The 27,266-nt window shown below is 39.2% G+C and overlaps 1 protein-coding gene across 1 annotated transcript in view; it reads right to left on the reverse strand.

Annotated features, from left to right (window-relative positions):
- FRRS1 (ferric chelate reductase 1) overlaps nucleotides 1-26,618 on the reverse strand; it is a 52,404-nt gene extending 25,786 nt beyond the window's left edge. The window contains exons 1-6 of the mRNA XM_062191809.1: nucleotides 26,591-26,618; nucleotides 14,043-14,238; nucleotides 12,861-12,997; nucleotides 11,711-11,805; nucleotides 9,966-10,113; nucleotides 6,907-7,089 (exon numbers count right to left, since the gene is read on the reverse strand). Of these exons, the coding sequence (XP_062047793.1) occupies nucleotides 6,907-7,089; nucleotides 9,966-10,113; nucleotides 11,711-11,805; nucleotides 12,861-12,997; nucleotides 14,043-14,238 (759 nt within the window). The 5' untranslated portion in view covers nucleotides 26,591-26,618. The remainder of the gene's footprint in view (nucleotides 1-6,906; nucleotides 7,090-9,965; nucleotides 10,114-11,710; nucleotides 11,806-12,860; nucleotides 12,998-14,042; nucleotides 14,239-26,590) is intronic.
- Nucleotides 26,619-27,266: the final 648 nt, after the last annotated feature.

Below are 27,266 nucleotides of genomic sequence, written 5' to 3' on the forward strand. Positions count from 1 at the left end.
AGCACTAAAACTGCATTATAAATAATAGACAAAAACATACATATAACATGTTTATATACCCATAAACCCATCACTAACTGATTACCACTATTAAAATTTGGTGTGCATTCATCTAAACCTATTTGTATTTGTACCTGTTTTTTTCCTTCCCAAATGGAAAAATACAGTTTCATTTCCTTTTTTTTTTTCACTTATCTTATCATGAACATTGTCCTAGATGTTTGTCAATAAACATCAACATCCTACATATGTTAACATGTGAATATAATGCATTGTATGGGATACTCTTGGTAACTTTAAGAAGGAAGATACCATCATTAAATACTGTACACTCAACATATTCAATGGTATGTAGTTCAGACAAAAAAATGTGAATTCAAGAAGAAATTTTTTAGTCACGAAGTCTAATTTCTATATGTCTTTTAGTCTCCAATACTCCTTAACTCTAAAAATTAAATATTTTTGGACATCATTTTTTTCCCAGAAACCTTTTATTTAAGGAATATAAACTTCATGTATTTCATAAGTACAACTTTAGGAATATAGTGATTCTTCCCATTGTATCCCCCTCCCATCCACACTCCCACCCCTCTTACTCTTCAATCTCCTATTCCCATCCTTATTTTTTACTAAGATCTATTTTCAATTAACTTTATACATATACAATTAACTCTATACTAAGTAAAGAGTTTAACAAATAGTATGAAAAAAATCAGAAGCCAGCTTGAAGGGGTTCCCATTGGCCACATAATGGTCAATATAGCCATCCAAATGAAGGATAGTGGAAATAAAATACAACATGTGGACAAAAGGACTTCATTAGGTCCCAATAATAATCCAAAAGGAAGGGGAACACAATGAAAAGAAAGCTCTTCTCTTCAGAAGAAATAAACAGCTAATAAACACCTAGAAAATCACCATTTTCAAACCACATATCTAACAACCAATTCAGAGAAAGAACATCAGTAAATGCTAAAACCATTTGATAATAGGTTATTATGAAACATACTGTTGAAATGATACTCATCCCACACATTACTAACTGATTACAAAGAAAAATATATTCTACAGAAATCTGACAGACACCAATAATCAAACATTGAAGCATCAGTAATAGAATGAATTGATATGCACCTTTTGATTGGATGCACTGATGTACAAACAACATCTCTTATGTAGTGCTTGTACCAAAAATTTTAACATGAATCTATTATATAAATTTTAGAACATTCTACAAAAGAGCTTTCCCAAAAGAAAAAAAAAATAGAAAAAAGGTAGGGTAGCTGTTCTAAAGAAAAGGAGACCAGAGAGCTATAACAATGCATTGAATAATAGCTAATTGAATCTTAGATCACAAGTTTTCTTAAAAAAAAAAAAAAAACAGCCATAAAGGACTTCATTAGGACAATTGGGGAAATCAGAATTTAGACTGTATATTACATAAAAATTATTACATCTGTTAGATTGCCTCAATGTAGAAGAAATGTCCCGATTCTTAGGAGACACATACTGAAAAATTGAGGGATGAAATCTCATGATATACACAAGTAAACATAGTTCCAAATAGTTCAGGGAAAAATTTTTATATTTTTATATAAGACATAAATCAGTTGCAATAGATAGAAGACATACAGAGAAAAAGTGGCAAATCTAGGTAGAAGACTCACAAGTCTTCATTGTACTGTTTATTCCATTTTTTACATATATGAAAACTTTTTAAAACAAAAAGATCGAAATGGGAGTAAGAAGGACCTAAGGGGTAAGAGAAATGGAGGAATCTAAGTCACAGTGAAAATTTATCTGAATCACCAGGGATGATGGTGGGAAATAAACAAGATGTTCTATAAAATGGCTAGGACAGTACCTAGCAAGAACCTAGCAATCAACAATGGTAGCTGTTTTTTAATATTATTGTTGATCACTAAGGCTGGAGAACACAAGAAGGCATTAGGAGGTTAGACAGTAAGTTCAATTTATACATGTTGATTTGTGTTGTCCAGGAACACCCATCTGGATGAGATCAGCCAACAGGTAGAAATCAGTCTGGAGTCCATGAGATGTCAAGACTGAATATCCTAGAGTTCAGCCAGGGAGAGATTATATGTAGAGTAAAATTATACAGGGCAGGTACAATCCTGGTATATAATCCTTAAAATCCTTGTACTCTCCAAAGTGATTCATCCTTTTTTGTATGCTGATGAAACAACTGGTGGCTGGCAGACACTAAGCAGCTTCAGGATTCAAGAACTGGGACATCTGGTCTAATCTCAAAATTTCCAGGGAGTAGAGAGGATCTAAAGATTAAGTTAATCAACAATGGTCAACAATTTAATCAATTGTGCCTATGTGATGAAGCCTCCATACAAACCTAAAAGTATATGGCTTCGAAAGCATCCTGATAGCTGAACATGTGGAGGTTCCTAGAGGATGGTGCATGCACAGAGAGCATGGGAGCTCTTTGTCTCCTCTCCCATAATTTGCCCCACGTGTGCCTTCATCTGCTTCCTTAATCACATCCTTCACAATGAAGCAGTAGATGTGTTTCCCTGAGTTCTGTGGGCTACTCCAGCAAATTACTGAAACCAGAGGAGGAGATTGTGGGAACCCTGGTTTATAGCCTGTTGGTCAGAAGCTCAGGTAAAACCACCTGGGAATTGCAATGGTATCTAAAGGGGATTGAGGGCACTTTTTGGTGACCTGTGGAGTCTGACAATATTTTCAGGTAGATACTGTCAGAAGAGAATTGAATCAGAAGACAGCCAGCTGGTCTGTGCTGCAGAACAGATTGTTTGCTTTGCTGGTAGGGAGAAATCATCCTTCAGGGTAGCAGAAGTGATCTGCTCTGACTACTTGTAGGAGAAACTTAGATTCTGGTTTTTTTTATTACTCAGCAGGGGAACAAAAAGAATAGAAGCTAATAATGTTATAATTGATGGACTTTAAAGAAGGGATCTTCAAAAGGTTCATGGAGAATGTATATTTTGAAAAAACCGTGCATGGTTTCAAAAATTATTTGCACCAAAATAAACGCATTCTAACTTACTACATGTCTGAACAGGATTTAATTTGTGGTACTAATGAGGACAGGACATAAGTTTGAAAAGAACTCTTACAAAAGAAACATGAATTCTGTTAAAATTGAAGCAAGAACATACATCAAATTTATGGAGAAGCTTGGGTGGAAGAATGGAAAAATCACTGATGCTATACAAAATATTAATAGGGACAATTCCTCAAAGAAATCACTCATTTACAAATAGAGGATTCATTTTAAGAAAGAACAAGATCATGTTGAAGATGAAACCCACTTGCCAGTTCAAAACCCGGCTGCTCCACTTCCCATCCAGCTCTCTGCTGTGGCCTGGGAGAGCAGTAGAAAATGACCCAAGTCCTTGGGCCCCTGCACCTGCGTGGGAAGACCTGGAAGAAGCTCCTGGCTCCTGGCTCCTGGCTTTGGACCAGTGAAGCTTCAGCTGTTGCAGCCAATTGGGGAGTGAACCAGCGGATGGAAGACCTCTCTCTCTCTCTCTCTCTCTCTCTCTGCCTCTCCTATCTCTGTGTAACTCTGACTTTCAAATAAATAAATAAATATTTCAAAAAAAAGGAGAAGAAGAAGAAGATGATGAAGCCTACAGCAGCAGAACATTTATACCAATTTTCAAGGGGAAAATTAAAAATCTTGTGTGCACCCTAATAAAAGATAATAAACAACATCATAAACATCTCAAATGGGTTATCTTACACAATTCTGACTGAAACATCAAAGTGGAGCAAACTCTCCTGCTCACTGGTTGCCCAAACTCTTGTGCCAGATCAACTGCCGAAAAGAGCACAGCTTTCAATGGAAATTTTAAACAAGTGGGATTCAGATTCTGAGACAGTTCTTCAAAAAGCTGTAGCAGGATATGAGACAGGGCATTAACGGCATGGTCCTGAAGACAATGCACAGTCACATCCATGGCTACAGAAAGGCAGAAGGGGTCCAGTCAAAGCAAATGTACCAGTCAGGAGCAAGGTCATGCAACAGTTAGGGGGATACTCAAAGCATTTTGCTGTTGACTTTCTGAAGGCCCAAAAAATGAACATAGTAGGAGAGTGTTTTGAGAAAGTCAAAACTTTAGCAGAATGATGCCCTAGAAGCTTCACCAGAGAGTCTTTACCATGATAATGCTCCTGCTCATTTTTATCCAACAAGGACAATTTTGCAAGAGTTTTGATGAGAAATCTTTAGGAATCCACCTTACAGTCTTGATTTGGCTCCTTCAGGCTTCATTTGTTTCCTAACCTTAAAAAAAAAAAAACTTTAAAAGATGCCCAGTTTTCTTTAGTAGATAATGTAAAAAAGGCTGCAATGACACAGGAGAATTCCAAAGACCTTCAGCTCTTTAGGGATAGATTAAATGGCTGCTGCCTTCACTTACAGAAGTGTCTTGAATTTGATGGAGCTTATGTTGATAAATAAAGTTTGTATTTTTAATTTTTATGCTTTATTTCCATTATGCCATAAGCTCCTTAAAGTCCTTTTATACTGCTTAGCAAAATATCTCAGACAGGGAAGGCATTGGTACTTGGAATTTCAGTTCAAATTAAAATATTAGCAACTCATTACTAGCAGAAATATGGAAAATCACACTTTTCATGAATTTTAGTGATGAAGTCTAACAACAAAATAATTGCTATCATTAATTACAAACCAAATGGAAAAAAAGGTATAACTTAGGTTACCCAGTTAGTTATCATCAGATACCTTCAATATTCAAATTTACATTATATACCCAAAAGAAACCAAGGTCATAAAAATGCCCTAAAACTTAAAAATAGCAACCAAAAATAGAAATATCACTTAAAAATATATTTTGAGGATGATTCATTCCCCCCAACTTTAGCAAACAGGTGTACAGATGACTTTAGTCATTAAACAGGATTGCTCTGTAAATCAACTACACCTGCATAATTAAGTCTTTTTTATAAACATTTTTGATGAGTACTATCCTAGAAATAAGGATAGCACTTATTTCTAAGATAAGATTTCTAAGTGAGATAAATATATCATGAATTAGAGATACATGCATTTGTGCCCTCTATACCTACAATTTAGAACAGAAATACCTGGCTTACCCATAGGCCACTTATCACCACACTCAGTGCAGTAGTATTGTCTTTCTCCGTTACTCACAGACTCTTTGTAGACAGTAAAAGAAAATGTGATGGTATACTATAGTGCGAATTTTGGCTATGAAGTGCTGGAATAAATTTTTCTTGACTGTAGCATGCTATAGCACAGAGATGAACCTGACAAAACCACAGATTTATTCAACAAAGCCATCATTGTTGATTCTTTTTGGAATCATCTACCAAATTGCTTTCATGGTCATTTTTTTCAGTTCATACCACAGGCATTAAGGCCATCTTTTGTTATTGCTTTAAGGCGTGTTTTCTTTTTAACCCAGCCTCATTATCCATCTCATGCATCGAAGTTGGTTCATTTTTGCCAGCACTGAGAAGACCTAAAATAATAGCTACGGGGCTGAGGGCAATTACCTAATGGAAGGAGGAAAAGTGTTTTGATCAAGTGTGGCATCATTTGAGCAAGTATAAAATTTTCCATAAAAGCCGCGTTGAAAGGGAAAAGTTCAAAATGTCCTAAGTGAGGATATTTCAAAAGAAAAACCATGGAACAATGAATTAAAAGAAAATTATTTTGACAAAGAAAATTTTTGAGGGGCTGTCCTTGTGGCACAGAGGGTTAAGCTGTCACCTCACCAGCATCCCATATGTGCAATTAAGTCCTGGCTGCTCCATTTAGTTTCTAGCTCCCTGCTAAGGCACCTGGAAAAAGCATCAGAGGATGGCTCAAGCACTTGGGGCCCTGCACCCCATGTAGGAGATCTGGAAGAAGCACCTGGCTCCTGACTTTGGACCAGCCAAGCTCTGGCCATTGCAGCCATTTGGGGTGTGAACCAGCAGATGGAAGATCTCTCCCTCCTTCTCTCTCTCCTTTTCTGTCTCCTCTCTATATATGCCTGCCTTTTAAATAAATCTTTAAAATAAAATAAAATAAAATAAAATAAAATAAAATAAAATAAAACAAAACAAAACATGATACCCTAAAGAAGTAGTTTTAAGTTTAAACCCTGACAGGGAAAAAAACTCTCAAGGAAAGATTCCTTGCCTTTGCTAATATGGAAATAAAGAATTCCTCAAATCATGATCATCCCTGCTCCCTACTGCCAACTCTGCCTAAAGAGGATTTACACACGTCCTAGACACAATACTCTTTTTCCTGGGGAAGCAAAATGTTTTTGCAGCATTCTGGTTTTCCACATCATAGCACAAGGCTGCCACCTATGGAATCGTGAATCCATTCAGCACCACTCAGGGAGAGCAAGAACAGGCTTAAACAAATGCCTCCAGCAGATTGATGAGGGAACCTAGTGATAATTAATACATTGTACCTGGACACACAGGTTTAATCCTGTTTGAGAAATGTTCTGGTGATACCAAAACTGGGACACCAAGAGAAGAAACACGGCATTTAAATAAACAATTGTGGTTAGAAAAGCATTACAAACAACATTTTATGTAGAGCAACTTTTTTAACTGAGCTTCCTGTTTTATCACAGAGGTGGACACACATAATGTGGCAAATCCACTGGAAATAAAATGATTTTCCTAACTTTTCTTAGGACAGCCTATTCTTAGCAGTATGTAATTGTCCAGTTATTACATCAATGAAACACTCAATGTTGTTTAACTTAGAATGTGTTCAAAGTGAGTTTCTCCTTTCCCATCCCACATGTCAGTGTGGTAACATGCCTCTGGAACAAACAGCCAATCTACTGCTAATTAGAGCCCACTCCAGTGATTCTCTTTTCACTACCACTTATGTAAGTGAGAAGTACCAACCATCCATCGGTCATGAGAAAATGCAAAGGATAAATATCCTTTATTGGGACCGCTCATTTCAACTATCACCGACGGGTCATCTCTTGTGAAGGATAAGAAGACGCAAGCACGATCCTTCTCAGGGTCACAGTTGAAAGGGCTCCTAATACAGAACTTCTTGTTCCCACATTCTGAGGCACTGAACTAGAAAAATGACAAGGGAAAAAAATCTTCATTATCAAACAAGTGATTCATCGCCAAAGACAGAAGAGCCACTACCTTCATGTATGAGTTTTAATGAGAATGAATACTTCTTCCTAATAAGGATTCAAACAAGGCAACAAAAGAAACACCCCAAATTAGAAATGCTCAGAGCAGTGGTTGTGTTATAAACTTTTAATTTTAATTAAAATTTGGAAACATAACACTAGCTGGCCTGCAACAGCATAACAGTATCAAAGTTCCTTTAATATAAAAAATATTCAACATTATGTAGATATGTAGATTCTAGAACAAATTTCCTGGTATTTTTTGTAATTTATTAGAGAGAGAGAGAGAGAGAGAGATCTCCTATCTGCTTGTCTATTCCCCAAATGCACATAATAACCAGGGCTGGATGAGGCCAAAGCCAGAAGCTGGAAATCCAATTCAGATCTCTTGGGTGGCTGGCAGGAACACAATTATTTCAGCCATCACTACTACCTCACAGAGTCTACATTAGCAGGGAGCTGGATTCAGGAACTAGAGCTACGTATTGAACCCAGGCACAGGCACACCTAGCTACAAGGGTGTCTTATCCAGAACCTCAACCACTAGACTAAATAACAATCTTAGTTTCTGGCAAATTTTAAGACAATTCCTAGGAAATATTTAAGTCCATGTTGATATTCTTGTCTAACAGGTATCTTCAAACTTTCAGAGATAGAATTTTAAAAGGCAAATAAGCGAACCCTTGGCAAGTTTAAATTTTGGACTCAACTTCTAAAATTCATGTTTAAATTTGATAATTAAATAATATAAGAAAAAAGTGACCCCGATATTTATCACCATTCTGAAGAAAAGCAGCAAGTTAGGGTAGAAAAAAAGCAGCAATGTGCAGTGATTTAACTCAGATGTGGAATGGTATGTAAGAGTGAGAGTCTCAGAAAATAGCACCTCTGGGGATGACATTATGGCATCATCCCATATGGGCACTGGTTCAATTACCAGCTGATCCACTTCCCATCCAGCTCCCTGTTAATGCACCTGGGAAAGCAGAGAAAGATGGCCCAAAAGCTTGGGCCCCTGCATCCACGTGGGAGACCCAGAAGCAGCTCCTGGCTCCTGGCTTTGGTCTGGCCCAGCCCCAGTCAGTCGTTGCAATCATTTTGGGAGTCAATCAGTGTATGGAAGATCTCTCTCCCTGTCTTTCCCTCTCTCTTTGTAACACTATCTTTCAAATGAAATAAAAATAAATCTTTTTCAAAAAAAAGAAAATATCATCACTGCACTTTGGCAACAGATCTCATTACAATGATCTGTGACAGTGCATTTCAGGAGAGAGCTAAACATTAACTTCATGGAACTAGAAATAAGGGAACTTAAAGGCAAATCATAGTAGACAGAAAGAAACAAGTCACTAGAAACTAGGAATCATGGACTTTGGTCTCTGCTCTCTTCTTTACTCCATTAAGGTGGCCAAAGAATTTTTTTTCCCCTGGGTTCCTACAATCTCAATATAAAAGAGGGGAATTGAGCTCTCTTCTGGCTCTAAAAATGCTGGATTATTATGATTCTGAATGGACCTCCTTATAATCAGAGGTTATAAACTTGGCACAGAAACACAATAAAAGCTCCAAAAAGAGCTAATGTTTTTAAGTGACTAAATGGACAACAATATTGTCCACAGATGCCAATTGGGCAGCTGAGGTACAAACTGATTGATTATTATTCTAAAAAAGCTTTTAAACAAATAAGCATTAAGACTGGACTGAAAGCTAGTACAAATAGATGCATTAGATTATTAGTAAGTCTAGGCATACTGTCAAACAGAGCGCAGCATTCCTAATAATTTAATCAAATATAATGTCCATATGCATCTTACAAAATGTAGAAGAGGAGGCAAACAAAATCAGAAATTACTTAGGCTTAAAAAGCTTTACTTGGTCTTTTCTAAGTGAACAAACAGGTATAAATGCATAAGAAGGAAGAAAAAACAAACTAATGTACACTGAACATTTACTAAGAGCAAGGCACATTAAGAAAACTTACATCTATTATTTTGTTTAATTCTCACATGATACTAAAGAGCTCGATATTTGATTTTCTTAAAATGAAACTTTGAAAGTCAAGTGACTTGTCCAAAGACATATAGAAAGTAGGCAAGTCAGTATTCAGGTCTAAGCTTGTTCCTTTCAACTGTGACAACTTGTCTGAAGGCACTCCCATTACACCCATTACTGAAGTAAGAAGTCGAATTTATCAGAATCTCCTTCAGTGAAACTAGTCTTCCTAATATTTCTAAGAGGCATTGCCCTTTCCAGTATGCTTGTTCAGTCATAATTCTTTTGAATCAAAATCCCTGATGGAATTCTACCCAATGAGCTTGCAAGAGATTTTCCACAGTTCAGCACATAGAATTCCCTAGTATTCTTTGGCTTTAATGAAATAGAATCTAAGAGTTGTATCACCATTTCAAGAATGTTCTCCAAATCATATCTAAATTTAGCTTAAGTTCCTTTTCCAAGTTTGACATTTGGTTATGAGAAAGGAAGGAAGGAGGGGAGGAAGGGAGGGCGAAAAGGAAAGCAAACGGTTTCATCAGATTTGTCTCCAAATGAAAACATACCCACTACTAGTATAGACTATATGGGAAAGTCATAATCACATCTTGGACATGCAGGGACCTACATTCTCTTTATTCCGACCTATAATTCATAATGCTGCAGTGACACCTTCCCTCAGATCCTACAGAGAACACAATTTGCTACCTCAATCTTGTACGGATACTTCTCTATGCATTTTGTCAATCATAGAACCACTATTTCCAAGGGTGCTGTTTTTGAGATTTCATTTGGTGAAGTTATAAAAATGTGACTTACGGATTTGTTCAAATGGGAAACCGGAGGTAACGTTGACAAAGATGCTGTTGTAGCTTTAGGTGTCGTAAATGGAAGTGCATTTGGTTGGGAAATTACAGGACCAGGCATCTTCACCCAGTAGATTTTATACTTCTCAACAACTGTTGCTCTGAAATGCAGTACCGGTAAGATTAGACAGAACCCTGATGATGGCACATCATAACATCAAACCTTTAAAGAAAAAAAGGGGGAGGCCGGTGCCGTGGCTCAACAGGCTAATCCTCCGCCTTGCGGCGCCGGCACACCGGGTTCTAGTCCCGGTCGGGGCACCGATCCTGTCCCGGTTGCCCCTCTTCCAGGCCAGCTCTCTGCTGTGGCTAGGGAGTGCAGTGGAGGATGGCCCAAGTGCTTGGGCTCTGCACCCCATGGGAGACCAGGAGAAGCACCTGGCTCCTGCCATCGGAACAGCGGCGGCCATTGGAGGGTGAACCAACGGCAAAAAGGAAGACCTTTCTCTCTGTCTCTCTCTCACTGTCCACTCTGCCTGTCAAAAAAAAAATTTAAAAAAAAAAAAAAAAAAGAAGAAAAAAAGGGGGAATGAACTGGGAACACAGTAGAATGTAACAGTACTGGGAAATGAACTGGGAGCACCCAGTACTACTAACAATTGTACTGATTTTGTTTGTCGCCTCTAATGACTCTCTTCTACTCCATCACTAGCTGAAATTTCATTGCTCTCCCTTTCTGTCCCTGTCTCTTCTTACTTGTCTACTCTTTGGACACATTCACAACAGCCATGAATATCATACTCAGGGACGAAACTGCTCAGATTTCTGCATCCTGATGTATAAAGAATGCACTAGTAGTCATTTCATAATATACTATTCAAATTCTTCCAGAGGGCATATGTAGTAGGAAGCTATAGCAACAAACTCCTGCATAAGCAAGCATCAACTCACTGAGGTCACATTCCCCATTGCATACTCCACCTAACACACAGGTGTAAGACTGTGTTACTATGTGCTGGGGATCTGTGTACACAAGGAGGCAGAAAACAGAGACATATCAGGGCAGTAATTTTTCCCTTAAAAAGGAACAAGGGTACTTCAGAAAGTTTGTGAGAAAATAAAACTAAAATGTAAATTCATCTTGGTGAAAAAAATTTTGAAATCCATGTAGTTTTTTCATAAAACATATTTTCCATAAACTTTTAAGATCCCTTGTATCTGTAACATCACTCAAGAATCACTAGATGGCTTTGTGACATTCCATTTCCTCTTGTACATAGGATTAAGAAAGAATTATTATTTTGATTCTTCTGAATTCTATAATTCTGAGGGGTATGCCAAGGTTTTGCTTTCCTGACAATCTAATCTGTAAATTGAAACACTGCAAAAAAAAGTCATCCAAATTTTGGAACTGTTTTACTTGTATTCTCATACTAATGCAGGATAAAATTTTTAAAAACTATTAACCCATATTCAATAGAGTCAAGTATTTATCACCAGTTCTTATCAGTATTAAAGTTGTATAATTCTTTATTCACCCAACAATTATCTATTAAGTGTCCATTAGGGCATGAAGATCTGTGTTTTGTGCTATGTATATACTGGTGGATAAAAAAATAAACAAGCAAAAGAGTGAAAGAATTTCTTACATCAGTAAGTTGGTATCATTACTATTGCAAACCTCTCCTATACAGGTGAACATCAAATAGATACAGAAAATGATACAGACCATTATAAGTTACAAACTCTTCTACTCACAGAAACTGTACATGATTTGGGGCACTGCTTGGAGCACTCCAATATACTTTAATCTCTGTTTTTTTAGATGAACTTGTATGACTCACAGCTGATCCCTGAAATAAAATGGAACTACCATTCAGTCACTCAGGAGCTCAACATGACTAGAACTGCTATCATTTTGTGAATCAGCTTATCACTGCATGATGATGGCATTATAGCAAAGACTCGGGCATCAACAAGAAAATGTTGGTTGGTCGACAACACATTAGCAACTGGCTCATGAATAAATTACAGTCATCAGAAATTTAAGAAAGGAGATTCCTCAATATTGGGAAATATTGGAAATATAATGAGGCTGCCCATTATTTCATTTACACTACAAATATACTCCTTCCATTAACAGACACAAATAGAATGCAGACCACTCATTAAAAGAAAAATTTCCTGCTTTCAAATACATAGGACAATATTTTAGTAATTCCTTTCTTTTGAACAATCTTGTTTTCCATTTCATTCACTCAGCAAATTCCTTCTGATTATTTGAAGCCTGTTTTGGAAATTCCCCCCAAAAGATGCTCTCTCTCAATTCTGTCGAGCCTATGTGGCTCCCTCTGCAATGCTTCCCACCCACTCTGCATATGCTGTAACCTCAATTATCACACTATTCTACTTATGAGTCTATCCTAGGACCACATGTTTTACTTTTGTGCCATATGTCCCATGTCCACTTAAGGGCATGAGTTCTGCAAAGAGCAAAAGGAAGTCTTGTTCATAACCATATCCCTCTCACCCAAGATAGTCCCTAGTATATGTGTTTATTAAATGAATGAGTGAATGAATGAATAAGTGAATGTCAAAAATTAGACCACTGTCCCCAAAACTCTTTCTTCAATATTAAAACCCTTCAAAAATCAATATGATAAAAGTCAATTGCCAGAGACATCACAAGTTAAGAACTCTTCACACTGCCCTGTCTTTTCTAGGATAATTATGCATTAAACACATATTTCAAGTGGTAAAAAATTAGAGGGAAAGTCTGATCATTGAAAATCTATTCTGATGTCTGCAACACATAGGTAGTCTCATCATTCATCCTGTAACCACCACCAACCCATAGTGAGAAGACCCAAGGAAATTGAAACAAATCAGTTTCAAAGTAAACACAAACCTGTATGTCTTCACAATTCAGAAGTTGTGATACTCGACTGTCAATCAATGAGAAAGAGCCAACAGGAAAGCCATTCAAATTCTCAGCGTCACGAGCTTCCAAGAGGAAGCCTTTAAACGGTTGTCCTGACAAAGTAACTGAGAAACAAACAGGTGAAAAATTTAGTAATATTGCAAAAAGGAATGGAAGAGGTACATCCTAGATAGAATCAGGCAATCAAGAATACATATGCAAAACTCCCCCTGGAGGGGCCAGTGCTGTGGCGCAGTGGGTTAACGCCCTGGCCTGAAGAGCAGGCATCGCATATAGGTGCCGGTTCAAGACCCGACAGCTCCACTTCCGATCCAGCTCTCTGCTATGGCCTGAGAAAGCAGTAGAAGATGGCCCAAGTCCTTGGGCCCCTGCACCTACATAGGAGTCCCGGAGGAAGCTCCTGGCTCCTGGCTTCAGATCGGTGCAGCTCCAGCCGTTGCAGCCATCTGGGGAGTGAACCAGCAGATGGAAGACCTCTCTCTCTGTTTCTACATCTCTCTGTAACTCTTTCTGTCAAATAAATAAAATAAAAATATATATATATATATATATATATATATATATATATACAGAGGGCTAGCACTGTGGCGTAGTGGGTAAAGCCGCTGCCTGCAGTGCTGGTATCCCATATGGGCACCAGTTTGAGTCCCAGCTGCTCCACTTCCGATCCAGCTCTTTGCTATGGCCTGGGAAAGCAGTAGAGAATGGGCCAAGTCCCTGGGCCCCTATACCCACATGGGAGACCCAGAAGAAGCTCCTGGCTCCTGGCTTCAGATTGGTGTAACTCTGGCCATTGCAGCCATCTGGGGAGTGAACCAGCGGATAGAAGACCTCCCTCTCTCTCTCTCTCTCTCTCTCTCTCTCTCTGCTTCTACCTCTCTGTAAATCTGCCATTCAAATAAATAAATCTTTTTTAAAAATTGTTAAACGTAATGATAAAACTTATTTTAAAACCTATTCTGAGTGAGGAATAGGTATACATGGTCATCTCTATTACTTGAACAAAAAATGGAAGTACAAGATGATGGTATCTTATAAAAACAGATCAACAGATTTAAATGTAATAGTCCAAATCCAGTAATAATAAAGATTCAATGAACAGTAAACAAGTGAAATTCAAAATATAAATAGTTAACCCCAGCACAGTACCTTCGATCTGATCTCCTGGCCTGAATGTCTTCTGACTCACTGAAATGCGGTGAGCGACCTCCGACTGTGGGCTGTGACCATGTTCAGGAATCATTCTGCCACATGACTGTGTTACTTTCCCATTGGGATAATTAGCCACAGAAATGATGCGCAACAAAAATATGAAGACACCAAGGGTAAATACAGGAACTGACATCTTAAAAAGAAGATTAAAAGCACATTGTTTTCAGATGTGATTAAAAATAAAACATAAAAGTTTTCACAACACAAGGCAGCAATTATAGATAACCATTTGCTTTCAATGTTAAGCTAACCATATTGTCAAAATGTATAAGAAAAAAAGATGTGGTACAGTTTCACCTGGGTGTGAATCGCACCTCTACCAATTGATAACCAACTGTGAGACTTTGAGCAAATCACTTAAGCCTCCACTCCCTGAACTGAAAGATAAAGAAACTAAGACCCTGCTTCCAAAGATATTTAAATAAAATGAAGACATGGCCAAAGCCTCAAGGATGATAACAAATGTAAGGTTTCATTAGCATAACTGGGAAACAATAAATTATTCCAATAAAAACAAAAGATTTACCCCATCTCATCCTAGAAAGCTTAAGGAAATATTTCTGCAGGCTTTAAATATCACTACTGAATAAATCTCCAATATTATTTCTCTCAACTTCCCACTAAACCAATCATGGTGGTGGGGTATTTAATTTAATCTGCAGCACTAAAACCTGAGGATAACAACCAGTTGCTAAAAACAATATTTCTACTACTTGTAACCCAGGTCCTCTGAATTAAGAAACACACTTGTCATCTCACATAATCTTCTTCCCCTCCGCTTCCTCCAGCTGCTACACATCAGTCTCACTCTCTTCCAGCCCACATTAACCACCTCACTTCATGCATATATTCAGAAACTGCAAATCATCATACCCAACAAGGCTGGACATAGTTGGGCAGAGACATGTTACCTGGCAGCAAATGGTTAACACTGTGGACAGGCTGCAGAGAGAAAGAGCTCAAGAAGTAAGCTCATTCACGAAATAAGGAGTTTTACACGCCTGGTCATGGGCAAAAGCAGTCTTAGAATCACTGGAACAAATTATCATTTTATAACTTATATAAAAGAGGAGAAATTATTTTCATTTTATAACTATGTAAAAGAGGACTTAGAGCCTAGTCTACTGGGATTTCATCAGAGCTCACCTGGACTACGGGAAGGAACACACCAACTCCAGCCCACTCTTAATGGGGGCAGGGGAAAATGGAGGAGCTGTTGAAACACTCACAGTCCAGGGACACAGACTCCCTGAAAGACTGTAAAATCCTAGGGCTACAGAGTGCTTCCCCTGCCCTGACGCCTTACTTCCACATTACAAAAGGCCTATTGATAGCAGCTTCTTTTACCCAGTACATAATTTACGGTTATAAGGAAAAAATTACAAGACACACTAAATGGCAAAAATTAAAATGCAACTTAAAAGGACAAAGCAGGGCCAGCATTGTGGCAGAGCAGGTAAAGCCACCACCTGCAACTCCAGCATCCCATGTGGGTACTTGGTCATGTCCTGGCTGCTCCACTTCTGATCCAACTCCCTGCTAATATTCCTGGGAAAAAAGTGAAGGATGGTCCAAGTCCCTGGACCCCTGCACCAGCGTGGGAGACCTGGAAGAAGCTCCTGGCTCCTGGATTCGGATGTGACCATTTGAAGACAGAACTCTCTCTCTCTAACTCTCTTTCAAATAAATAAATACATCTTTAAAAAACAAAAAAGAGGCCGGCGCCGTGGCTCACTAGGCTAATCCTCTGCCTGTGGCGCTGGCACTCCGGGTTCTAGTCCCGGTCGGGGCACCAGATTCTGTCCCGGTTGCTCCTCTTCCAGTCCAGCTCTCTGCTGTGGCCCGGGAAGGAAGTGGAGGATGGCCCAAGTGCTTGGGCCCTGCACCCGCATGGGAGACCAGGAGGAAGCACCTGTCTCCTGGCTTCGGATCAGCGCAGTGCGCTGGCCGTAGCAGCCACTTGGGGGGTGAACCAACAGAAGGAAGACCTTTCTCTCTCTCTCTCTCTCTCTCTCACTGTCTAACTCTGCCTGTCAAAAAAAGAAAAAAAAAAGAAAAAACAAGCTACTTGACAGGGAGGATTTTTGGAGACAGGAGATATATTTATACAAGAGAAAATGCCTTATTCTTTCTTCACTCCATGTCTGAGTCTAAACAAAAAGTATAAATATGGTTAATAAATCAGCATACTTACAGTGATCTTCCATATGAGAAAGATTTTTCTCAATTAATATAAAATACTGTAATCTTTAAAGCACTCAGAAGCTCCCTTCAGAATTCCCATCAACCGCATTCCACTAAATGTTCAGGAAAAATAGCTACTTCTTACTGAATAGTTTTCATTTTATTACTAGAATTACCAAGGCATTATTTTCTTTTATTTTGGTACCAGTACCAAGTATTGCAATTAATTTCTGCATTAAATATGCTCCCAGTGCTAGGCTTTTTGCCTAGAAACAGAACCACTATTGATTACATTCCCTCTATTAGAAAATGGAACTGAAATTCCAAACTGAATTAGAAACTAATTTAGGGACAGAGCACATTTAGAGTCTTAGCACTTCAGGTAAGTTTTTAAGATCTATTTTATTCATTTGAAAGGCAAAGTGACACAGAGAGAGGAAGGGACAGAGACCTTCCATACATGGGTTCATTCCCCAGATGGCCCCAATGGGAGGAAGTAGTGGTCCAGACTGGAACCTGCCCTGGAATATGGGATTTGGAACACTGCTTTACCTGCTGCACCACAATCCCCCATGCCCACCCTTGATCCTGACTAAAACCTAGAAGGCTTGAGGACAAAGGTAGAAACTGCTGAGTGACAGGGTTAGGTAGGAGGTTTAGAAAAATAGGTAGAATTATTGAAGGATAAGGAGACGGATAAAGTCAGAAAAGTTGAAGCAAACACAAGATATGGATGGAAAGCAATGAAATTTCTATTGGAGAGAGAAAGGTGTAACGCACATAGATCCAGCAAGGATCCAAATTTCACAATGGACAATGGGAATGAGGGGCATATTGTAACCAAGGCTGAAATTGAAATTGGTCTACCCATTTCAGGATGTTGAATACCTTTTCTAAAAGTCTGAGTAGCAAGGTAGAGATTTTTTTCACAGGACTAGGGCTCCAGAAAGAATGGATATAAAACAACTAGCTTGATGCCTAAAACCAAAACATCAATAAATAATTATTTAGCATCACTGTTAATTTTCAATATTACCAGTGTGTGCTAATTTCTCCTGAACATGGGTAGACAACTGAGATTTGCCTGTACTTTTTTTAAAGATTTATTTATTAATTTGAAAGGCAGAGTTACAGAGAGGCAGAGGCAGAGAGAGAGAGAGAGAGAGAGAGAGAGAGGTCTTCCATGGAACTGCCATGATCCAAAGCCAGGAGCTTACTCTGGGTCTCCCACGTGGGTGCAGGATCCCAAGGACTTGGGCCATATAGTGCTTTCCCAGGCCATAGCAGAGAGCTGGGATTGGAAGTGGAGCAGCCAGGACTCGAATTGGCACCCACTTGGGATGCCAGCAAGTACAGGCGGAGGCTTTACCTGCTATGCCACAGTGCCAGCCTGCCTGTACTTTTTACATCTGTATTTAATATGTCTAAGCCTTCCAATATATTTCACAAAATTTGTTGCCCTTCTTTACAGTAATTTAATTTTACCTTCCCAGAAAACTTCTACATCAAGAATTAAATTGACTTTGATAGCTGAATCTCAATTATAGGGAAATTGAAAAATAGGTCAAATAGTTATAGTTCCGCTTGCCCAGATAAAAATGGTTTGGACTCCATTTTCACAGCAGGAACCAGAGAGAAAAAATATTTTTTTAAATTAACAATTGGAGTTAAGACATTTACGATGAAAGCTCAAAAAAAAAAAAAAAGAGTAAGAAAAATAGCACATGAAAAACCAAGTTGAGATCTGTCCAATTAAACTAAAGGTAAACTTCTGAAAAAGCTTTTGGAGTCTGAGTGAAAGCAGGACAAGGGAAAGGGAAAGGTAGGAGAAACCAGGGATAAAAAGAGTAATTTGAAACTGTACACTCTCATCCTGGTTTCCCTTGTCAGGACATCATCAGGAGGTAATTTTTCCACTTTCTTTATTCATTTTCATGGAAAATGGTTGGAAACAAGCAACTTATTATATGTTATAGAGGTTTTATCTAGATCATTCCATATGGTTCTCAAGATAATCCTGTCCTCAAAACAAAATTATCGGGGCCAGTGCTGTGGTGCAACGAGTTTAAAGCCCTGGCCTGCAGCACCAGCATCCCATATGGGTGCCGGTTTGAGTACCAGATGCACCACTTCTGGTTCAGCTCTCTGCTATGGCCTGGGAAAGCAGTAGAAGATGCCCCAAGTCATTGGGCCCCTGCATCCTTGTGAGAGACGCAGAAGAAGCTCTTGTCTCCTGGCTTCCGATGAGGTCAACTCTGGCTGTTGCAGTCATTTGGGGAGTGAACTAGCGGATGGAAGACTTTTCTCTCTCTCTCTCTCTGGCTCTACCTCTCTCTGTAACTCTGTCTTTCAAATAAATAAAACAAATCTTAAAAAAAAAAAAAAATAGCAAAGGTTTCCAAGAGAGCAGAACAGGGAGGGATGTTACTGCTCTAGTCTAGGGGAAGATAGCTTAAAAAAGTGGAGAAAGTGCAATCTCAGGGAAGAGTTAGGGAGAAATCTGCAGAGGAAACTCCATGCAAATTAGAGGGACATTGTGAGTCTACGTGGAGAGTGTGGACACGCACAACTCCACAGCACCAGCTTTGGAAAGTGATGTGAGGCAAGACTGCAGCAGCCCAAGCCACTAGCAATAAAGGTATGGGGAACAGCCTGGCGTGAGTCTGGCTTGAGGCCCTAAGGGGGACAATGTACCTGCTAACCTAGAGGGAAAAAAAGGGGGCACATTTCTCTCTCCCTGACCACACAGCACCGGCATCCTGTAGCTAGCCAAGAGAGGGCAGGCGCCATTTTGGACAAACGCAACAGGTGCGTCAGCTTATGTCCACATGCCCAGCAACAAGCCAAGAGGAGATGCCCGACTCTGGCTGGGAGAATTGACAGGAGGCTAGGTGCTCATGACTGTGGGAGCCTTGGGTTCTGGGACTGTGAAAACACTGTGGCTGTGAGGGAAGCCACAGGGTGTGGCTGAGTCTTTGGGTAGTCACTGTGGACAGCTCCACACACTCAGGACTTCCTGATTCCCTGGTGGGAGTCATTGCTGCAGGATCCATGCTCACAACAAGAACTGAACTGCATGGATCCTTTGTATTATTTTTGTGGCAACGTGGATAAATATTGTTCCTTCTGGGGCTAGCACCCAGGTATTGTTCTTCTTGAAAGAGAGGAGGTCAGCATAAGACTACCCCAGCAGAGCTGATTAAACCTCCCTCTGATAAAAATAAATAAATAAATAATCCTAAAAGCCCTTCCTATTAGTTCCTAAAAAACAGGGCTTAGAATAACAGCTGACTTAGATAGTCCTGCAACTATCTGAACAGGTCCTCACCAAGGACTTAAAGGGCCTATCTCTTGAGAGGGTGTGAGATAATCCAAAATATATATTGTATATATTGTAAATGATTTATTAGTCTGTTTACTTTCCTAGCCTGAGACTCTGTGCTTGTACATTAGCTTAACTTCCTAGCAAAATGTAGCTACTAGGCATCTGGGGGCGGGAGGGGAGCACAGCTTGTCCACTAGAGAGTTAATTATTTAACCCTTATACTCACCCCTGGGGAGAGAAAACCAGCCCCGTAAAATATATGGGCCATACAGCAAATTCCTATTTCTGCAAACTTCAGGGAGCCCCAGCATTTTCCTACAGGTTACAGATTCCTAGATACATGGAAATAGCACAGTTCCTAAATCAGGCTCTCAACAGGAAGCCAAAGCAGAACCCCCTCCTTTGGGACAAACAAACAAAGCACAGCTTTCATCCATTGAAAAGCTGACATGACTAGGGCTCTCAAAAAGGGATTGCTAGTTCAGTCCTTCAAAACGGGTAGGACCTACACCTGCTACCTGCTGGCCAAGAAAATGCCCCAAACTAGAGTCAAACTAGATGGGTACAAAATCATGTTCATGCTTTCTTGGACAAGGCCAGACAACTCTACGACCAGATCAGACAAGGCTAAAATATCTGGCCCAACATCACATCTGGTCATGGAAATCCTGATCATCTCTCCTTGGTGATAGAGTGTCCACATTCTTTCCGCTTCTCTGTAGACTATTGTGCTTTAATGTCCTTGTTTGTTCTGTCTCTAACAGAAGACAAGTCATGTGGCTCCAGGTGCTTCTAAAACAGGGCTTCCAGCCTACCGCATTAGAAAGATGACCAGCCCTCTGGACCAAGGAGGACAATGCTTCCTGAGGACACTCTGAAACACCATAGGATAGATAGCAAGAGAAAAATACCCACGTCCACCTCTATGCCCATTTGTCAGCTTCGGAAGTAGCTTCAGGAAACAGACCTTTGGCCATTTATCACCATAAGATTATGGTGTGGGGGGATGGAATGTTGGGTAGGAAGTAAAAAATTAGCCTATTTGTGTGAGAAGGGCCTGAAGGACCAGCATCTGTTTGGAAGCCCCAGAGGCTCAGCATTTTGCCCAGATCCTGAAAACCTTCTAGGTGGTCCCAGCCCTTCCTCTAAGGAAAGCTCCCAGGAGAATTCTCTCTCCTCAGGACCAAATGGGTGACCTGACCTGATAACATGGGCAATAAAACCTTCACACATGCCCTAAGGGAAGCCCCTCTGCTCTGCCAGGCACTAAGAAACCTGGGAAGGAATTTGATAATTTACACTCTAACAAAACCCTTTATCCTAAAGAAGAAAGGGGGAGGATAAAGAGACTCCCTAAAAACTGGGAGTCCAAACAAGGACTGTACGACTGTACGCTCAGCTCTCTTCTCTCAGCTGAGCCACCTGCCTGGCCTGCCCACGCTCAGCTCTCTTCTCTCAGCTGAGCCACCTGCCTGGCCTGCCCAAGTGTATTTTCTCCATTCAACAATGTAACCTCACTCTCCCCCAGTCTGAGCGACTGGGCGCTCTCTATCTGTCCCTTCCATTCTGACAGATGCCCTGTCCCCAATAAAATGTTATTAGTTTAAAAAAAAAAAAAAAAAAAAAAGATTTACTACACTGAACGTGGGTGTCACCTTGGACACTCCCCTCAACCCAGAGCACTGAACAGAGCTCCCTGGCCACACCAAGCACATGCCTCGGTGTGTACACTGAAAGAGGTGACATTCCACTAAGCCACTGAGGCATAGTCCAAAGACAAAAGCCAGCACAGGGAGGAAAAAAAACCTACAAGTATATCCACAAATGCCTAAAAATAAACAGCAATTCAAGAAATAAGAATAAGGAAGACAACATGACACCCCCAAAATAACAACACTTTAATATTAGAATATGAAGGTGAATAGGTTGAAGAAATGCCAGAAATGGAATTCAAAAAATTGATCAAAGGATTACTTAGAATTACTCAGAAGCAAATCCATGAATTAAAGAAATCCATACAAGAATGAAAATTTTTCCCATGAAATTCAGATTTTAAAGAGAAACCAAAATGAAATATTGGAAATGAAGAATTCAATAGATCAAATAAAACATACAGCAGAAAGCCTTAACAACAGACTCAGTGAGGAAGAACAAAGGATATCCAAGTTAGAAGACAAATCTCGGGGCCGGCACCATGGCTCACTTGGTTAGTCCTCCACCTGTGGCACTGGCATCCCATATGGGCACCAGGTTCTAGTCCCGGTTGCTCCTCTTCCAGTCCAGCTCTCTGCTGTGGCCCGGGAGGGAAGTGGAGGATGGCCCAGGTGCTTGGGCCCTGCACCTGCGAGAGAGATCAGGAGGAAGCGCCTGGCTCCTGGCTTCGGATCGGTGCATTGCCGGCCATGGCGGCCATTTGGGGAAGGAAGGACCTTTGGAGGGAAGACCTTTCTCTCTGTCTCTCTCACTTCTGTGACTCTACCTGTCAAATAAATCAATTTAAAAAAAAAAAAAGAAGACAAATCTCTGAAAATTTTATAGTCAGATCAAAAAAAGAAGAAATTAGAAAACTAGAAATGGGATACTATCAAATGACCCAACATATGGGTCTTAGGAGTTTCTGAAGGTGTGGAAAGAGAGAATGGATTAGAAGACCTTTTTAGTGAAATAATTACAGAAAACATCCCCAATCTGGAGAAAGAAAGGGACATCCGCGGTGCCGGCCGGAATGGATCCTTTCTAAAGTTACAAAATTGGTAGATGAAATAAAAATAAATATCATTAATCTATAAATTATGATATTACTAATGGTTGAAGGCTTGTTGCAGTCATCACAGTGATTTCCATATAAAAACTGTAACCCTTAGAAAAAACACAGAAGTTTTTTTGCTGGTATGGAAATTGAAGCTCATAGAGATTATTAAAAAAAAAAAAAACTCTCTAAGATTATACAGGAATAGAAAAGGAAAAGATTGCATTTCATTATAATTTAGAGGTAGAGGAGAAAATCAGAGAAGAGCTAACAATTACTAAGGGTTTACAACATAACAGACATGGTGTCTAGGACTTAGTGTACATTCCTCAGAGTAATGGTGGAGATATTATTGTTCCCAGTATGGAAAAGAAGACACTCATTGAGACACTTGTCCAAATAATAGCAAATGAGTATCAAAGTGTGGTCTCTGAGCTAGTTTTCTGAGGTTTTAACCGGCAAGTTATCCACAGCATCAGATCAGACTCTTACATGGACATGATAATAAGGCATTATGAAGGAAAAGAGATTCAAAATGAACATGACTGGAATGGGAACAATAAGGGAACCAGAAGAAAGAACAAAGTGAGTATGGACTTTTGGGGACAATAAAGACAGCCTAACTAGAATCAAGGTCAAGTGTCAGAAAGTCATTGTAAAAATATCTCATTCAGTGTGAGTCTGTTTTATGCCTCTTATATGAAGAGATCCAACCCCAAGACTTTTTACCTTAGTCCTTATCTTCCCACATTTTTATCTGAAGATTTATCACTTCCATAGCCTTGATTATCACCTCTAAGACAGTATCTCCAAGCCTTTTAATGACCCCCACTTTATATCCACTAAGCTTTGACTCATTAACAACTGTGTATGGATTCCTGTTCCTTCTACTTTCCATTTCCTCTGTTTCATCTGCCTACTGCTTTCCATTCTACCACCAGCTCCAAAGATAGAGTCTTCATTATCTGTTAGCCAGATTAGTGAAATACTCTTCGTTGGTCTCCCTATTTCTTCATTTCCATTTCAATCTTACTTGACACCACAAAATCATTTTCCTAAAGCTCTATTCTCATCATGTCTCTCCTCTCCCCAAAAGCATTTAACAGCTCCCCAGGAATTACTAAATTAAGAGGGAAGGTATTAGGCATTTAATGTTTTGTGCTTCTCAACCCAACCCAAATTTTAAGAATTTTTTTCAATATGGAAAAGGACAATATGCCATGTGCCATGTCTGGAATATGTGCCTCTGCTTTTTTTACTCACCTTCCTTCTAACTGGGGCCTCCATTCTTAAATCTATCAAATTTCTACCCATGTAAAAGTAGAAAAATATTTAATAGAAATATATTTAATGGAAAAAATAAGACAAAATCTTTCTACACTATGCTTAAACTATGTTTAAAATGTGTATTACGTATTATTTCATGCAAAATACACAGAAACCTGATAAAATTCAACATAGGAAAAGACGTGGAGAAATGAACACTCTCATTTACAGTGAAGAGTAAAATGTCACACAATTTTTGAGGAGATTTGATAGAATCTTCCCAAATTAAAAATATGCTTAACATCTGACGTAGGAGTTTCACTTCTAGAATTAATCCTACAGAACAACCCACACAATTATGCAAGGATTATTTGTAAGCAAAATTTAACTGGTTCCAAAAATAAACTATGAGGGACAGACATTTGGCCTACCGGGTAAGCTGTCAGTTGGGATAGCTATACCCCATTTCCAATTGTCTGGCTTTAAGTCCTTCTTCCATTCCCAATTCCAGTTTCCTACTAATGTGGACCCTGAGAAGCTGTGGTGATGATTCAAGTAGTTGGGCCCCTGCCACCCACGTGAGAGACTTGAATTAAGTTCCCAGCTCCCAACTTGGGCCTGGCCCAGTCCTGGCCACCAGGGACATTTGAGGCATGAACCAGAAAATGGGATCTAACTCTCTCTCTCTCTCTCTGCTTCTTAAATAAGTAATTTAAAATTTTTAAAATAAGCTATGCTATACCCAAGCTATAGAATATATGTATCCCTTAAAAAGGAGGAAATGGAATAGACAAAACAATAGTTAATAATAATTAAGTTCTTTCTAAAAGCTAGTTCTTTCTGAACTTTGCAAATATTAACTCATTTCAAAAAAAATCCTAAGACATGTCTGTATATATTTAGGTGTAAGTATGCTCATGCCATACTGAGAAATGAAGACAAGCAAACTGCAAAATTACATGTATTGTACCAAAGTATGCATTTTTCAAAGGAAAAAAAGAAAAGTCCTCTAACACCATGGTTCTAACCTTTGTCAGCAGTGGTTATCCCTTAAGAAAATGTGTTTTCAGGATGGGAAGTGGAGTGGACTTCCTCTCTTTAGTCCCCTGTATATATGCGTGTATGTACGTATGTGTTTTAAAGCTGTAGTGTTTCATAATTTTAAAAAAACACCACAAAGTATGCATAAGTAAACACTGCAGAGAAATACATTAAGCTGATTTTAAGAAATTTAGATTGCTTTTTCTTTTCTCTATTTTCAAACATTCTGTAACTTTTTGTTTTAATAAATAAAACCTCTAACCCAGTACCAGCAAGTGGCACAGAGGACTAAGCCACCACCTGCAATGCTGGCATCTTGTGGAACACTGGTGGAGTCCCAGCTGCTGCACCACAGATCCAGCTCCCTGCCAGGGAGACATCAGAAGATGGCCCCTGCCACCCAGGTGGGAGACCAGGGTGATGGAATTCTAGGCTCCTGGATTCTGCCTGGCCAGCCCCAGCCTTTGTAGCCATTTGGGGATTGAGCCAATGGACATAACTCTCTCTCTCTCTCTCTCTCTCTCTCTCTCTCTCTCGGTAACTCTACCTTTTCAAGGTGCATTTTGAAATGTCATCAATTTCTGTGTCCCACAATACACTCAAATAAATGGATTTATAAATCTGATAGGCCTGGGTTTACTTAATGCAATCCAGCAGCATTACCTTAGTGAGCCTGGGTAAATTATCTAATCTCACAAAGTCCTAACTTTCTCACTTGTTACACCAGTGCTACCAACATCACGAGCTTTTGGGGTAATTAAAGAAAATAGCGTCTATGAAACACCTAATACCATGACCACCATAAAAAAAAAGTCTCCCAGGCTGCCTGTCTGCCTTGGAATCCTAATTCTGCCAACCTGTTATGACTGTTTTCTCTACAACTCCACAAGTTTTGGGTCTTGCTAATAAAGAGTTTTATTACATGTTTCTGCCGCAATAAGTGACTTGTTTTAGGCAAACTTGGATGGTAGCAAAGGCATCCTACTCATTAACCTCCTTCCATTCCAGCTAGCAGACAGCTTGAAAACCGTACTCCTGCAATATGATTTTTAACTGAATGTTGAAAGAATCTGACTAATTAAAAGGACAGATGTGACATGAAAGGTATAGGTGATCAAAAGAATGAAAATCTTTATTTTCTAAATCACTACGTAGAATCTCCTCCAAAGTCTAGCTTTGTTTTTTAAACAAGCCAAAAGACCACATTTAAACCCTCTACCTCAGTACTATCCAAACACAATACTCAAATCTTTCCTTTTTTTTTTTTTTTTAATATTCCAAGTGGGAGAAAAATCTGAATTAAAAAGTTAGCTTTGCAGACTGGAAATTCCCTTTCACCTTTAGGGCAGTATGACAAGATGCCCAAAAGTATGTAAATAAGTAAAAATTCAGGGCTGAGGTAACACTTTGTCACCCCAGAGCCTGCCTGAAAATTGAATGATACTCCAAGGTTAAGGTTAAGGTTAAGGGGAAAGAGGCAGGGATAGCAAAAAACTCTAGATCAAAAAGACACTTTAAAAACAAGCGCAGCTCTAAGAAACCAACGTATAGGTAATTATGGCATGTAGTTTAAATGTAAGAATCCCCATAGTTTAAACTTTAAAAAAAAAAAAAGCTGGTGCCCAAATAGACTACACTTTTCAGGATCCCAGATACAACTCGATTCACAACCACCCTTTCCTTAGGATTAAAGTCCCTTAGTCAAAGTCACGAGGCATAGAGGCATATCATTAACGTAGCTCCTTAGTGAACGCTCCTTAGCTCAACACAAGCTCCAGAGCATAGCCTGTGAATAAAGCATGCACCCAGTCTCGCCACCCGAGTCAGCACAGGTGCCAGCGCTCAGTGCCCTTGCCCAGCTGCCTTCCGTTTTAAAATGATTTGCAGAGTTTTGACAGAAAGAAAACAGGGGCCACTTACCTTGAGAGGCAAAGGCAGCCTAGCCAACTTCCGGTTCTGTTACAACTCGTATCACATTTCAGCAGCTGGGTGGAGCCAGTTTACCCAGTAACCAAAAGGGAAGGTTTCCCAAGCTAGGCTGCCAAACCTGATCTGCAAGCCTAGCACAATACTGATTTTAGAACTCCATTTCCAAGAATTAAGGGTTCTGTTTTACACAAACACTTCTTGCTAACTAATAATTGTTACACCAAAAAAATTATGTTTTCAGACTAACTGCAAAACTAATTGAAAATACATACCTGTTCTGTATAATGACAATTGGAGACATTTTAAAGAACCATTTTTGTCTAGGTGGGGTTGCTAAATTTAGCAAGTTAAAATATAGGATGCCCAGTTAAGTTGGAACTTCATTTTCTGGTATAAATATTGTCCTATTTGGAATATACTTAAACTAAAAAATAATTCATCATTTACTTTAAAATTCAAATTTAGCTTGGAAATTTATAGAATTAGTCCAATATTTTATCCGGCAATCCTTTGTGTGGAATAACAGTATTTAGCAAAGTATTTCAATTAGCTACAAAAGGTATGAAAGGATCAGATTTATGAACGATGTAATGCAAAAGAATTCCTTTATTTTACAAAATATATCCTGAAATTTAGGAGTTTGGTTTTTGCTTCTTTTTAAGCCTTT

This window comes from Lepus europaeus, chromosome 5, assembly GCF_033115175.1.
Source record: "Lepus europaeus isolate LE1 chromosome 5, mLepTim1.pri, whole genome shotgun sequence".
In the NCBI taxonomy this organism is placed as follows: domain Eukaryota; kingdom Metazoa; phylum Chordata; class Mammalia; order Lagomorpha; family Leporidae; genus Lepus; species Lepus europaeus.